The 17,214-nt window shown below is 31.5% G+C and overlaps 1 protein-coding gene across 8 annotated transcripts in view; it reads right to left on the bottom strand.

Annotated features, from left to right (window-relative positions):
* Window positions 1-4,752: 4,752 nt before the first annotated feature.
* LOC124426244 overlaps window positions 4,753-17,214 on the bottom strand; it is a 98,309-nt gene continuing 85,847 nt past the window's right edge. For 7 of the 8 annotated variants that reach the window (XM_046967689.1, XM_046967692.1, XM_046967693.1 and 4 more), the window contains 8 exons: window positions 16,347-16,450; window positions 11,772-12,032; window positions 11,303-11,605; window positions 10,790-11,229; window positions 10,310-10,689; window positions 9,608-10,214; window positions 8,743-9,525; window positions 4,753-7,742 (listed from right to left, as the gene is read on the bottom strand). In XM_046967689.1, the coding sequence (XP_046823645.1) occupies window positions 7,407-7,742; window positions 8,743-9,525; window positions 9,608-10,214; window positions 10,310-10,689; window positions 10,790-11,229; window positions 11,303-11,605; window positions 11,772-12,032; window positions 16,347-16,450 (3,214 nt within the window). In that variant the 3' untranslated portion in view covers window positions 4,753-7,406. Of the gene's footprint in view, window positions 7,743-8,377; window positions 8,457-8,742; window positions 9,526-9,607; window positions 10,215-10,309; window positions 10,690-10,789; window positions 11,230-11,302; window positions 11,606-11,771; window positions 12,033-16,346; window positions 16,451-17,214 lie in introns of all 8 variants that reach the window. The other variant, XR_006942685.1, reaches the window with a different exon arrangement.

Below are 17,214 nucleotides of genomic sequence, written 5' to 3'. Positions count from 1 at the left end.
CACAAGTATTTATCTATAAGAAAGAAGAAAATCGTTTGTTAGGAAAGAGGAACGCCGCTTAAGAAGCTTTCGTTTCGTTATTTTCTTCTTCTTTTCCTTTTAATGACAAATTTTCTTTCTTATTTCATTGTGTCGTGAAAGGCGCATTCGACGTTTATGCTGACACAATAGAAAGGTAGATGAAGATCTTCTAGTATATTATTCTCTGAGTTTCTCATACCACTAATTGTTTCTAATTATTATGCGTTATAATAAGTCAAATTATAGAGTTACAAACATAATTTTCATTCGCCACTATTTTGGCTTTTTCCTCCTTTTGACGATAAAACATACAAATTACATTTCGCATAGTTCGAAACTGTTATTAAAGAGCTATGCTAATGGTAATACGGCTGGAACAGCGTGATTTGACGGTAGTAATAATGAACTATTAAATTCAGATACATTGAACCAGGTCGTACAAGCTTTATCGATTCCTTATCCATAAATGTATGTATCTCGTAAAGGAATCTTCATAGAGAATATATATAGAACATAGAAATTAGCTAATATCGTATTTCACAAAGCCACGCGATGGATGGTATGTCTAATCACGAATTCGCTAAATAAGATTAAACAAATTTAATCGAAAATATAATTCTAACTTTGTACGGTTCGTAAAATCGATTAAATGATTTCTCATCCTTTTTTTTTCTTTTACACACACTACAAAATGACGATTTATACCAAATATATTTTTAAATTGTTCGCTCAAGAATAAGAATGAATAAATTAATTATGAACTAATGAAGTATCCAAAGAATAAAATAGAACGGAATAATCGAGGCACTTCCTTACCGTTATTTCGTTTTATTCGTTGGATTCTTCCTATATTCGAATAATTCGTATTAATATCGTACTTCGTAATATTTTTAATATGAAATTCGAACTTCCCTCGTCAACTTCATTTAAAATACGATTTGTAATCAAGCGCTTTGCGAAAATGAGTGATTTCGTTTTCTAACGTAGTATTACCTTCTTTTGAGTATTCGCGTATTCTATGGCGATCGAAGCATAAGTACAAAGAAACGGCGGGAGTTTACAAATGGCGACAACGCAACGTGATCCGCGTCCGCGGTGTGCGCCGAACGAACTGATCCTCGGCCTTCCAAATACTCACTTGGTAAGGCTTCACCGAGCTGGCTCGTTTCTCTTTTCTTCCTCTTTTTCCTTCCTTCATCGTCATCGTCCTCGTCCTCGTCGTCGTCAACGGCATCGACTTTGCGACAAGAGGGGAGGCAGTATTATTCCAATTGTATAGCGAAGAAATTTACAATGTACGAATAATCTAATGTAATCGTACTTAATGGATACTTTTCAATCCATATTTTTTCGTTTAAATTTTCGTTTATTCACAATTAATTGATTTATCTATTTATTCAATTAATTTATTTGCAATATCTGATTCAAAATTATTCAAATCAAAATGTAAATAATTGTTACAAATGGTTTTAGAAAACGATTAAATAAAATTTAATTTCAAAGTTATCATTCGACGAAGGAAAATTAATAATAAAAGATAGATACGGAAAAACAATTATATAATAAAATTAAAAAGTTCATATACATATATTTATACTCAACGTCTAATATATTTTTGCAAATTATAAACTCTTATTGTCAAGTAATGATATCAGGAAAATAATAGAAAATGAGGAATCTGTTTTACGGCTCTGACTCACGAATCCGTTTGAATCTATCATCTATGGACGGTGACAGAAAGAGAAAAGGAGAAAAAATGAGAGAAAAAGAGAGAGAGAGAGAGAGAGAGAGAGAGAGAGAGAGAGAAAGAGAAAGAGAGGGAACTGCGAAAGCTAACCTTCGATCGGTAAAAATTCGACCGGCGAGTGGCCGGACCTTGCGCCCTGCATAATTCTTTCGCAATGCGCTTGCGCGAACAAGAAAGAGAGATAGAGAATGAGAAAAAGAGGGGAAGGAGATCCGTGTAAAATGGAGCCTACTAGTGACGGTTACGGGCGATCGCGAACTCGTATGTATGGTAGTATGTACGCTTTTCTTCTCCGTCGCGCGTAAGCGACACGACTCGACCTGAATCCTCTTCCTCCTTCAATGCTCTATTCGCTCGACTTCTGGTATATTTCCCGAGGCGATTAATTCGCATCAAATTGTCCGAATCGAATGAGTCTCGCGAAACGGTCGATCATCATTTATAACTGGAATATTAAACGAGCTTTCTTCGATATGTAAATGATAATCGAATAAGTACTTATATTGATTACGGATAAATATTTTTTACAAATTGATTGTTAACAAAAAAAAATATATTGTTATATATAGTATATGTAATCGTTCAAAGATTTATTTCCATGATTAAAAAAATGAATAATGGTTAATTTCTCAATGTAAGTTTACTGTATGTAAAGTGTATATCTATAATTTAGATCAGTATTGATCGAAATCATTAATTATTATGTATTACCTTTTTCAACGAATTTAATACCATAATAGAAAGTAGATATGTAAGTTTTGATAATTATTAAAAAGAATTTATTACATATAACGTTGATAAATTGATAAATAGTTCTTTTAAAATTTCTCTTTGAATCGTGACGCGATGATCTAATAAATTTCTTTCTTCTGAAACATAACGTTTAATGAATATTCGTATACGTGTTCCTTCCGATATTTTACGAGCCATTAAGTTAGAAAATATCGGCGATCGTGGCTTTAGATTCATGTTGAGGTCTAGATAAATGACTCGAATGACGATGTCGACATATTGTAACACGCGTCATGTAATCCATATTACGACGGGCGTTCATATATTAAAGTCTAAGTCATTGTCGACTGTTAAGAAAGGATAAGATTTTATAATTTAAATTCATGTATAGATTTTCGTCTACGCGGATAGAATTATATTTCTTTTGATACTTGAAAAATATTAGACGGACGAGTTCAACGTGTGTTTCTAATTTGGTATTTATTTGGTCGAGACCAAACAATAGGATCTATGAGTCGTATATGCGCGCTATTGTTCTCATGTGAAGGGTTCGTAAGAAATTATCTTACGTGATAAAACACAAAGAACAGATTTGTCGTGCTCAAAAAAAAATTTATATATATATATGTACATACATATATACGCATGTATGTTCGTATATGCGTATATATACGTATATATACAAAAGGACCCACTTCTCTCGACGTATCCAATTAAATGCCAAAGTGGACTGACTTGATGCTGACCGCATAGTGTTGCGCTATCAGTATCGACAGTGGGTCAGTCAACAACGGGGTCAGCCGAGGGCGAATCCGGCGTGCGGTCAACCAATAGCGTTCGCTTCAACGACCGAGCCGTCGTGACAATGAGTATTAACTGTATATGCACGTGCAAAAACTGAATTGATGTTGCTCTTCCGCAATGGCGTAATATCGTGACTTAATATATGGCAAAAAAATGTGGGAATGTATAAAAAAAAATAATAGAATTCAATAATTATTCTAAAGACAAATTGTGATCTACTTAAGCAATCTTTTTTTTTATTAATTCATTTGTTTATTTAAAATGAAGGATATTAAATACCTTTGATGTTACAGACAATATAAGATGAAAAGAAATGATCGACAATTGATGTTTTAGAAAAATCATAAAAAGAGAGTAAGGAATTATGAAAAGGGATTTATTTTTATGATTATACGTTTCTACGCCCTTGCATTTTTAACCTAAGGCGCGTAGCGGTCAGCAGACTTACGCATAAAGCGATCATGACGATGATCAACGATCGGTTTTAAACGATCGCCTTTTATTTCTATTTTTTCTTTTCTTTTTATTTTCCTTTTTAAATACGAGATGTATCAATGACACGAGAAAACAAGAACAACCAACTATTTCGTAACTCATGCTTCGAGCAATTCATTTTCATGAAGATTATTTCAAATGTTTGTTTTTGAAAAGTTTTTGATTTTTTTTTTTTTATTTTAACAATCACGATAATACCATGTTTTTATGCGTTTATATCTAATCTTTTATAATATTTTTTTTTTGTAACTGCGTCACGTTCTCCAGCGAAATGCCGTCGTGATAGTTCTTTGAGAAGTTAATAATACGAATTAAAAATAATTTCTTGTATACGACGATTCTACGAATGGAGCTCATATGTTTTTCTTTCTTTTTTCCCTTTTTTCTTTTTTTTTTTGATTAGAAAGAAAAAGAAGAAGAAAAGAATTCGAAGAAATTCTTTACCGTTAAATTCGAGACGATTGCCCCTTTTCTCGGCAAATCCAAGATAAGAAAAAGAGCGCATAATTACGCTCTGAGTCGGGAATAAATAAGGAGTAGGTGGTACGAGAGACGAGATGAGACGAGAAACAAGATTTGAAGTGGGTCAGCAGGACTCTCGGTCGTGGGAAGTCCGGGTTCGTTTCTCGTTTAGCCAACAGGGCGGGCAGGTTCTGCTTGTGTCGGGGAAAATTACTGGGTAAAGAGAGAAGATTATAATAAATGAAAAATAAAAGAGAAAAGTACCGACATGACCGCATGAAAGACGATATGACTCAAATACAATGATACATTTTATTCTATTTTTCATTTTTTTTTCTTTTTTTTTTTCTTTTTTTTTTCTTCTTTTTTACGTGCATTTTTTCATCTTATATAGGACTCCGTCGAGAGTGGAATACGAATGAAGGAAAATGAGAAAAAAGAAAGAAAAAAGAAGGGGCGAAAGGAAAATTTAGTTACGACTGAACGAAAAATTTGTTTCCTATACAAACATCAAATTTGTTATTTCCTTAATATTTCACCACAATTATTTGTATACTTGTATACGCGCTTTTTCAACTTTCTTTAATCTTATAATTTTCTGTTTTTCTCTTTTTTCTTTTTTTCGTTTTTCTTGGTGCGAAGGGAACGGCGATTATTGTATTTTTCGATTATTATTTTATGTGTACCTTTCATCTTCGCTTTTTTAGTAGGCGCAATTATATAGATACATCATGATAAATATACGCTTTCAGATAAAATAATCTCGTTAGTTTGCGTGTCTTATCGTCATCGTCTTTCTATACTCTAATGTATTTACAAATTCTAATATCCTTAATTACTTTTTCTCTATTTCCTTATAATTCTATTTCCTTATAATAAAGGAAAACCTTTATTTCTATAACTTATTTGAACATAACATATTTTTTTGGTTTTCCTCTCTTTCTTTCCTTTGTCGCTTACTTGTTTTTATCTTTCCTTTTTCTCTTTTCTCTTTTCTGTATAATAACATCTATCTAATTAATACTTATTTTACATTTAACATCAATAAACATTCAGAGCTAATAAAATTTTGCATCATCCTGTCTCAATTACTCGCTGTTTCATCTTTGTAAAGCATTCTTAAGTTATATAGTAAGAATGTCAATTTTTCCGATAAAAAAATATGTGCATCGTAGATTTTTGTTAAACGTAAGTGGCCCCTCTGCGTACAATATATACTGCACAATAAATATGAAATATTTATTCATTCTGAATGATACTTTCTAAGTAAATATAATGTGCAGTAAGCGAAGGACGGATCTTATTAATATTTAATATTTAATATTTAATATTTAATATTCCTTTTTGAAATATATATATGGATTAAAATCTTAAAAGAATATGTTACGCTATAGCATAAAATGAAATTAAAAATCATATAATGTTTACAAAATATTCCTTGAATTTTGATTGTTAGTTTATGTAGGAAGGTATTCTAAAATTCTTTTTAAACTTTTTAAATATTGTGCAGTCATATTGTGTTATCAGAGTATCACTTTATACAGTTTATAAATCAGAAGTGAGAGAACCTATATCAGCATCAAAAGTATAAAATACATCAATTTTATTATGTGAAAATATAATCAAGAAGGTATAATTTAAATTTTGGTATAGACGATTAAAAATAATTGTACTGTGCTATTTACTTGGGATGCAATTTAAAATAGTTGTTGCTTATGATTAGGATACATAAGAATTCCCATCTCTGATATAGATACAATGTGTTGACACAATATATTAAGTTTTTATTGATTATTAAAATTTCATATTCGTATTTTAAATATTGATTGAAAAATGCACTGACAATATAGTGAATTTCTCAATTTTATTATTAGAATGAATTTCTTATTTAATATCATCAAAAAATTCTGATGATTAACAGCAATATAGTGAGAACTTTGGATATAATTTGTTTAAACTTAAGTATACCTCAAATCCAAAAAAAATTAAGTTTTATACTTATGTTTACTGACGCACACTCTCTTCCCATGTAATAGCATTCGAAATAAAAATAATAATATTTGTTTCTATTTTACAGCACAGTCTATAAGCCTCTTTGTCACAAACGCACTATTAATTGCAAACAACTTTCATTCAATCTTTGTCATCCTTCATAAAATCAAATCATCTTTTAAATGAGCACCGATGTTGATTTTACTTCTTCGCAGAGATATTTCTATCGTTCCTAGCAACGAATTCAGTACAGTAATAATTTAATTTCTTTTCGATAATATTGGGGAACCTTAGGAACTTTTTGTATTATCATTTTGAAAGCCTTTAAATAAAAAAATATTATAAAGCATATTAAAAAGAAATTAATACTCTTAATATGTTATATTTCATTTTTGATATATCATTAATAAATAGCTATTAAAAATGCAGTTAAGCATTGTAACTATTTTTTTATGCTATATTTAATTAATTTTTACAAACGTTAAGTTGAAATTTATCAAAGTTACATACGATTATTTATTTATACGGACATAAAAGTTATCATTAAGAGTTCAGGAACGACGACATCTCTGAAACATTTGACACACTGATAATGACGCGCATATCGGACAAAACATTGAGATCGGTACCTAAAATATAATAATAATGTATAATATATCTTGTGTATTAATTTTTTTTTACAAACTAATTAATATTCGCGGAATATTACAGATCGCATTTGATCGCGGCATTAAAACTTGGAATGTACAATTCTAGATACAGAAAATTATTCGAGTTCACCGATCATCTAGTGCAATTATTTACGACGAGAAACCTTTTATATTATATAGATTATAGAATATGACCTACGACGTTTTTTCACGTCAAATATCACTTTATAATCTAAGTAAAGCTAGTTCACTTTACATGAAATGAGGAAAACAATTTCTCCCGATTTTTTTATACGTGTAATAAATTATATTTTTAATATTAAGACCAATTTTTAGAAACATCAAGTCCTATAAAATAAAACTTTCGATTTATCGTATGACAATTTTCATTCGATACCCAATGTGATTTTACATTCTCAAACTTATTAATAGTTATCACTATGCCATATTTTGAAAACTACAGATCACAAATTATAATTTTAAGATGTTTTATCATATTTTTGCTATAAATAGGCTGTATGCTTGCTACTATGTTCGAGAGCAGCAAGAACATCTTGTTTTTGTCTAACATACAAACGCCCCTTTTTCCACGGATTTTGTAGTTGGAGGGGTTTAAAATCATCCCTTAAACAACGTTCCCTCGCACCAATTACAGCAACTAGGCAAAAATTTGGTAATTCATCGACTGTGTAAATAGGCCCATCTTGACCCTTTAAGACTACAGCCATATTTAATTGCTTGACAACAAGATCTACAACTTCTCTTGCTGTGGTTCGTGGTGTTACATGTAATTTTAAACTGGTACCAGAGGCCAAACCAGTTTCATAGGCCGCATAAACCTGTAATGATGAAAATATTTTTTTTTTCAAATAAACTAAGTAAAAAATAATGTTATAAGTTATATAGATACGCATTTTTTTTGCAGCATTACTTTCAATATTATACACAATTCTGTAATATATGTCATTGAATATTTTACTTTATTTACATTGATCGAACATAGATTTTGTTATAAAAGCAATATGCAAAGTATTGGCATAATCTTCATATATACAACAATTTGTTATCACTGTATAATAATAAATATTCATTTTATTATAAAACTTCCTAAAAAAGATTGTATCCTTTATATATGTGTCTGCAGAATTAAAATAAAGCATCAGATTATTCATTTCGAAACGGAAATTTTTTTATAATTTTATATTTTGCTATAATAATATATTAATATTTGCAAAAAAAAAGAACAGAAAGCAATTACATAAGCGCTGAATTACATTTAAAAAAAAAAAAAAAAAAGCTGTAATATAATGTAAGCTCTATTACGCTGCTGAATCCTGCATCTGTCTTGAGGTGATAAAGCAACAAACAGTAGATGTCTCATGCTATACGTATTTAAATACGTATTAATACATCAAGTAATCTTTCAAAAGCAAGACAGCACAATGTAATTAAATTTAGCGATGTAGCGGCTTACTTATGTATCTGCTAAATTGGTTTGCACTAGAAGACCAAGTGAGATGTTTTTAACTATAATCAGGTTAAACTTGTGTCCCCTATAAGGAAAAACAATATTTAAATGCACTGCTGCATATCGAATAGAGAAGCTTTCAACTGAAGTTTCAATTAAGCATAGTATCCTATATGAAGCTTTTAAAATCTAAATTTAGATAACTATTGTATTTTTCCTGTGCAACATCAAAATGGTTACTTTACTCTAAACTAACGATAATTACTTTATTACTACCTTTAATAAAACAGTGTCTATATAACTATTTTCTACTTAACTATAAGCTCTCTTACTTAATACCCATATGGAAATAAAATATTGTATTTTGTTACCTGAAGAATACCAGGTAGAGGTGCTGGCATCATCGTTGCTTCGTCTTTTTCTTCTTCCGATTGATTATCCCCTACTGAAGTAGCCATGTTTGCTAAACTAGCCGTTGATTTTGTCGTTTTGACTTTTATATGTCCTGGTTTTAAGCAAATACTCGAATTTGGAGTTGAATATTCGTCGCTACTTAGAGAATGAAGACTGTCGGAATTTGTGTTACTAACACTGAGGAGACTCGTGTTGGTGTTGGTCATAGCCGTTGATACGCTTAAAAGCGATCCACCATAGATAATCGGTTTTATATTAAGTAATGGACTGGTACTTGCCGATGCAGAAGTGATGGTGGCCGAACGATTTCTAGGACTGTGTTTGTACTTAGTAAGTAAAAGGGTGTCCTCAGATTTCGAAGGTGGAAGCCGTACATTCTGCATAGGTACTAAATGGTTGTTACTGCTAACGTTCTTAGTATTGGTCAAATTACTAGCACTACTTATAGTAACGGACGATTTTTGAGGTTCTGAATTTGTTGAAACGTTACTGCCCTTCCGTACGTATTGAGCACTAGGTAATTGTTGTTCGCTTTTGCTAAATTCGGTTGTAAGCAAATTGGAAGAGGAATTTGTAACATTCGGACCTGGCCAACTTCCACGTCCTGGACTCGATTTGACAAGTTTAGGATCCCGAGGTGGTAACTGAAGAAGACTTCTTTTTAAACTGTTGCTGTTACTTTTATTTCTGTCTAGACCTAATAGATGTTTCATAGATATGCCAACAGTTTGTGATGTACCCTAAGCATAAATCAAAAAAATATTACAATTATATTTCTTTAAATTTGTTCGATATTCATTACAATATAGTTAGAAAACTTACGCTTTGTTGTCCAGATCCACGGTCTCTTGCAAAAGTGATGACGTCGATAAGCCATCTAGCACCCTTCCATACTGTGTTTACCTGAGATTGTAGATCTTGTAACCTCGCAAGTTTATCTTTTGCTACGCTTAGTTCTAAAGAGCTAAAAGCTTCTCTATGATTATGCTGAGCTTGTGCGGTGTCTAATTCCAATATACAACTTAGCCTTGAATATCGATTAATCACGTCCTTTTGGTATGTATTTAAGTGAACCATTTCGAATACTTGAATAGGCAAGGAAAGTAAATCTCCTCGTTGTAAAAGAATTTCTCTTGTTCCGGGTACACAACACGCTGTTTCTGCAGGAGGTACGGTAATAAGAAATGACACATCGTGCGTGAGATCTATAACTTCAGCATCATAAAGTCGATGTACTAAAGAATCCTCTGGATTAATTTCCATATAATTAAAGAGACGACGTGATGTTGCGGAGACCAAATCGACGAATAATTTCTGTTGTTCTGTACCCTGACATTCGTTCGTTACATTCTCTTTCTCCTCTGAATCTTTGACAGAACTGTCGGAGGCATAAATACGAGTTATCCTCTTTAGATAATCCCATTCCTCCCTAATAAAAATACAGTATATTCAGTTAGATCACTCGTTGTGTGTGTATATATATATATATATTTGCAGTATTATAAAAAAAACTTGATTACTTACGCGGATACATGAGGGTTGTCACGTATTTTACAATGTGGCAAAACATTAGGTGACTTTGCTGGTACAACCAGTTGTATAAGATCCACACTACTTTGCATTTTTAAGTAACCAAGGTATAAACCCCTTGATAATTTGATACTACTGACTTGGTGATATGTCATTTGTTCTTGTATACTGGCCATCAAAATATCCGCCACGTTGCTATCTTCGTGAATTATAATTTTTTTAGTGACTTTACTCAAAGGAAGCCATCTACTATTTAAGACTGATACGAGTTTTGGTGATTTAACGTAGTTCACGGTTGCAAATACAAGGGTTCCTTGAATGTCTCTTATCGGTTTATGGTATAACTGGCCAAGATCTTGTATACACAGTGCAGCCTAAAGACATAATTGCATCAAATAGATTGATAAAATTCTTTTCTATAACGAACTCGTTGATTCAAGAAAACGAATGAAAAACTTTCTAATATAAACCAACCTGCATTTGTGCAGCAGCCTGGAGCAATTTTATCCTAAAGTGATTAGTTGAACTGCTGTGACTTTTCTCCATATCTTGCCGGAGAGTCTTTACGTCGTCCCACGTGCATGCAACTTTCATTAACCAATGAAAATCGTTATAAATAGAACTAGGATAGGTTTCATCGACCTCGATCACAGGTAAAAAGTCTTCATTGGTGACGAGAACTTTATCCTCATGATAAAGCAAACAAGCAAGAAACACGCCACGCCGCAGATTCTTCTGAAACTTGCTTGTTGCGGTAAAGAGTTGCTTTATCGTCGTTTTCTTTTTATGATTGCGTCTTTGAACTGCTGGTGTCTCGTGCGTATATTCCGGACGTCTTATATCGGTAAAGAGAGTATTCAATTGTTCTAAACGTCCAGCAAATCTTGGTACCCTGCCATCAACGTCTCTCCAACCTTTATAAACATAAATTCACATATACAAATATATTGTTAAACTCTTACAAATTATAAACGTGATAAAACTTACTACTAGGAGTGACATGAGCAGGAACCGAATTCCTAAATCTGCTGTAGCCTTTTAAATTTCCCGCAGCCGCACGGAAATAATATTTTTGTCCTTGAATGAGTCCGTCGATACGGCATTCCCTTTGTTTCATATCCAGAACCTCTCTTTCACCACATATAGTAGAAAAATCCTCCTTAAGACTCCACTGAACTTTGAATTTCGTACAAATTGGAGAGTCATGTGAATCTGGTTCTTGAAATTTGACTGTTACGGAGGTCGTTCCGGTAACATCGACTGTGACCATGAAAGGCATGTCCGGTGGTCCTATTATGACAAATAAATTGTGTTTGAGTTACTATATTAACTATTTTTAAAAGATTTTTAAATTATCTTATTATTAGTAAAACAATAATTTTAGCTTTTTAAGGAAGCTTATATAGATATCGTTAAAGCCATTCATAAATATAAAATTTAATAAAAAGATACATACTTGCTTGATCGAAACCTAGCAACATCTTTCTCAGTGCTCGAGCTCTCCTCTCCCAGAGAGCTAGTTGTTTGTCTTCGGTGCTGCCTCCGCATCCCGTAAGATTATTATGCTGGGTCGAGAAACTGGCTCTGTGGCTACTCGGTGGTTCCAAAAGAGTGCTACCACCGCTGCCGGAAGTGCTGCCACCGAGTTCTTGGACTCTATGTTCCGCTTCCGACAGTAACGACGCCAAATGACTGCCCAAGGACTCCGGTGACTTGACTGCAAATAAAGATATACTATTACTACAAATGGTATGCAAGAAATAATCTCTCTCTGTCTCTCTCTCTCTCCTCCCCCCATCTCTTTCTCTTATATGACACGTTTCTTTTTATGGTATAGGTAATTTTCGTATGAGATTTTTTGTTGTGTATTGTATGGAGATGAGGATGATGTATAATAATTAACACAAGCGATCACACATTGACTATTTAATTGTTGTTTTTGTAATGGTTGTAAAATGAAAATATTGAAAATGTTACATTTAAAAGGAAAGCATTTAACGTTAATCAGAGATTTTGATGCCAGTATGAATTACGGGACAGATATTATGCGAACTACAAATTCTCCGAAGACGAGCGACGGTGAATTTAATGCGTCATTCTGTTATAGCAAAGAATCTGGCACACGTGAGAGCAATACAAAAATAATGAGCAGGTATATGGCAAGCGATTTAAGTGGGGATAGTAATATTCAAGGGCAAACACTAATAGTAATAGAATCACAAGGTCCATTTACCGCTTTTCGTTTACTACGGTCACTACGTTGTCATATTTGTTCATTATCAAAATGAATAATGAATAATTTTGAAAATTCTATAAGAAATATTTAAATATAATCTCATAATTAATTATCTTCGAATGTTCTTTTAATTATAATACTTAAAGATAGGCATAAGAGTCGGTAAGAATACTCGAGCAAATTTTAAATTGTATGCTCATTATATTGTGACTTTTCTCAAATCATTCTAATAACTGTTTTATTAAAGTTTTAATTATCGTACTAATTAATAGAACATATCTAAGTATGGAGAGATTTTATGCTTGAAATTAAATAAAGGAAAAAAAAAGAAAAGAGAAGAGATAATATCTAATATAGTCATATACATAACTTTCCCTTCACTCTCGTTTCTATTATATTTAACTATATCTCTTTTGAAAACAATTCATTTCGAAAATGAATAATAAAAAATAATGGCCATTCTCTAGAGCATAATGCATTTCTTTACTTATAAAGATCACGAAAATATTAATTTACAAAACTTATAAGGCGTTTATCGATAATGCCTAGTTTAATTATATTGCTAAGCCAAAATTTCTTTGACTACTTACTATTCATTATTAATACGATACTTCATCGTGGTAACAATGGAATTAACCATATAAGAGCACCCAGAGGACGGGGGCGTTATTATCACAGCTTTCGCAATATTAGTCCAAGGTGGAACATTAAATGGGCGATTAAACGTCCTAGATTTAAAATATCTATTACTTTTATTATTATTATTATTATTATTATTATTATTATTATTATTATTATTATTATTATTATTATTATTATTATTATTATTATTATTATGATTATTATTATTATTATTATTATTATTATTATTAGAATAGACGTTATTATAAAAAATTCGTAAATCATCCGTCATTTTCCCATGAAATCATTAGGAATAATTAAGAGAGTTTCTCTCTTTCGATTTGTAAAGCGCAGAGAGAACTTTAAAACTAAATCTATTAATTGAATTTTAATGTTACTACAGTTCTACATTGTCCTTTGCATTGTCCTATTGAGTTTTTATTGTTAATATTTTGAATTATACGTAACTTGATCGTTCATCACAATACTTCAATGTTATAACAAATATGTCGTTAATATTCTTTGCTTTTGTCATAGTTAGAAATGTCCTTGCTTTTGTCATGTTAGAAATTTAAATGAATACTTTTTTTTTATCTATTTATTTTTTTTTATCTTTTCTTCTTTTACAAAAGCAAATTTAAGGGTGAAATGATATGCAAATGATAATTAGTTGCGTTCAATCAAACGATGACATTTCGTGAGTAACCATGAACACTTTAAATGTAAATTTTAAATATAAATTTCATAGAAGCTTATCACAGCTGCAATCTATGGATCTATACGTTACTATATACGCACGTATGTCAGATATGAATATAGGTAAGCAATATAAATCCAAGAAATATAACGCGCTTGATCGACGAACGAGCGATTCCATCAAGCATATCGACTAATAACGTTCTTAGAGTGTGCAATTCTATCACGTTGATCTATCCAATGGTATGACAATAAAAATAAAGAAAAAGAAAAGGAAAAAGAAGGCTTGACGTAGTTCTTTCGTTGCCGGGATGATAAAATTGCGATAGTAACAATTTCATACTTTTATGAGTGTAACGGTAAAATTCAGAACGAAAAGAGAAATAACAGTTCGTTTATTGATCATTTCTGTCCCTTTAAATTATTAAAGGGACCAATATTTCTACTCGTTTCGATTTCGTTACTATAAAAGAACCATAAATTTTTAACGATTTTGAACGAATGGATACTTGAATATAACAATATTGAAAAATGAAAAATGAACAAAGTAATATTGCTCGTTCAATTTCATAATATAATTATTTATAAATTATCTCGATATAGAAATACATTGTGACATTGCAACTGTAGTTTACTATACCGATGGAGCTTCTAATTACAACGACGCGGCTACGATGCGCGGATCGCTTTATTTGGGATCAATGAAGCGACGAAGCTGATTATTGCCAATTTCATGGACGTTATCTAGCTTCAGAATCGAATGGATAGAAAATGGTTCAATGTTGTTACACTTCTCGTCTTAAATCATCTCCTCAATGTTACACTCTGTTATCTTGGAATACAAAGATGTTGAAAGCTTTTTATCCTTTTTTTTTTTTTAGATTTTTACTATGAAATAATTTACTATAAAATTATATCAATTACAAGTAATTCGACGAACATTTGAGAATTAATTAAGAATTTAAAGTAAATAACTTAATAATTATATATATATATATATATATATATATATATATCTACGTCAGACAGCTTCTCATATTATACTAAAGAGAATAAGAAATTATTGTTGAAAATAAAAAAAAGATTTAAAGTATGTCACAAGAATAAAATAAATTACAAAAAGTGAGAGTAGCTACGAACAAATGAAGATCACGTTGCCAATTTAATTTACAGTACGTAAACCTTTCCCCTTGGACAACCATTCATCAGAAGAGATTGACTTTCTTCTCGTCTAAAATTGTACATCTTCTTGTCTCGTTACCTTTCTCACGCTCTCACGCAATTTCATGGAAAAGTCTCTTGTCTTCTGTTTAACGATACATAGTTATCCATTTTACATTGGTTTTTAGATCAGAAGTATCGCTCAGTTATAAAAATTTACGAAAATTACTTTAGTTCAGTGATAATACCTAATATAACAAAAAAAAAAAAAAATAAAATAAAATAAAAAAATAAAAAAGAATTCTTTTGTAAATAATTATTAAATAAAAACTTAAATTCATCGAATTCCTTTAAAAATTTCGAAATATTTTTTTGAATTCAATAATCATTATTACCATTTTTTTAAAATAATTTTTACTTTCAGCATTTAAACATTCAATTAAGTAGTCGAATACGATTGTATTATATCCATATGTCGTACTTTGAATTTAGATCGAATAATTATTTTTGATATTGGTTTGCAGGCTCACCAATACTTTTTCTATGAAGTTTTTTATACACATAAATTGAAGTCGATATTGATATCGAAAAAGAAATTGAGAGAGAGAGAGAGAGAGAGAGAGAGAGAGACAGACAGACAGACAGACAGACAGACAGACATACAGACATACAGACAGACAGACAGAGAATGTGAAAAAGGATAGAAGTGCGTAGAAAAAAAACACTTAAAACAAAGATCGTTAATATCAATGAGAGAAAAGTACCTCCGGCTATAGTGTAAAGTTCGTATTCAAACGTTTCATACGTTTATTTTTACTCTCGTTTAATTTTCCTCTTTTTCTTTTTTTTTTTCTCTTTTTTCTCCTTCTCGTTGTCGTCGTCGCCGGAACGCAATATCTCTTGTAACCGTTTTTATTGCCAGCCACGAAATCCTAATTGAAAAATCGTTTCGTGTTTTGCCATTCCCATTTTTTTCTCTCTTAAAACCTTTTATATTTGCCAAACAAAAAGTAGAAACACGGTAGTAACTTTGTCAGCTCCGTCGACATATCTTTTTAATTCTCTTTTTTTCTTTCTTTTTTAAAAGAAAAGAAGCCACAACGCAAAATACTCATCTTGTCTTCTGAATGTCATACATTTTAAAGTTGACTTATCAATGCTTCTATCGTCGTTTCTTGATCGTCCTTAGAAAGATTTATTATAAAAAAATTCGTTCCCCGAACGGATGCGTTATACGCGTCGATGAACAACGTGAACTCGTCTCGAGGCAGCAACCACATGGAAAATGACGTTCCGATTGATTTCGGTTCTACTTACATTGGTTGCCTTCCTGAGCGCCGAACGTGACCAACATCTTCGCCAGTGGTCTGTTGTTGCTGAGCACTGCGACGTCCAATGGCGATAAACCGTCGCTATTTACACTGGAAATAAAAAAGAAAGAAGGTTAAAGAAAATGAAAGAATACGAGCTCCTTTGAAAAACGAAAGTCACTATATATCTTCTCTGATTATTCTTTCTGTTATATTTCCTTATAGAATATAATATTATTGTTTTTTCTTTTTATTGAAAGCAAATAGTAATAATAATAATAATAATAATAATCAAAATGATTTAAAATCGATATTTCACCGTCAATTTAGGCCACTCACATGATCGTGTAAATTTTCTACAAAATTCAAAATTCCATGACATTTAATATATAATAGGTATATTTTAGAAGAAAAATTATCATTCCGGTTAAACCTTCTAAGCATCAATACAAACATTACTATAGCACATTCATAGCATAGACACGTAAATTGTTGAAATCGATAAAGATACGTTTCTCATATCGTTTTCCAATGACAGTAATTAGATCTTTTGATCGTTTGATCAAGTACAGTGTAAGTGTTCTATAGAATATCCGTAGCATCCGTTGGAAGCGAGCTTACTTACTCACTTGTTCTCACATGAGCATGTTCGAAGTCGATTCGGTGCAAACGATAATCCATTTACTATACATATACGCATACGCATATACACAGATAGAAGCTATTACCGTCCTTTGTCTATGTCGTAGAGAGAATTCAACGAAAGCAAGTTGAATTCAAGTGCGAGAGAGCGAAACGATTGCTTTGGCAGGAAATAGCCAAGATTTGCGAATTTCAAATTAGAATGGATTCTACTATGGGTAGGTTTATAGAGT

Source organism: Vespa crabro, chromosome 8, assembly GCF_910589235.1.
Source record: "Vespa crabro chromosome 8, iyVesCrab1.2, whole genome shotgun sequence".
Classification (NCBI taxonomy): domain Eukaryota; kingdom Metazoa; phylum Arthropoda; class Insecta; order Hymenoptera; family Vespidae; genus Vespa; species Vespa crabro.
The sequence above is the reverse complement of the archived record's forward strand: the minus strand, read 5'-3'. Positions and strand labels throughout refer to the sequence as shown.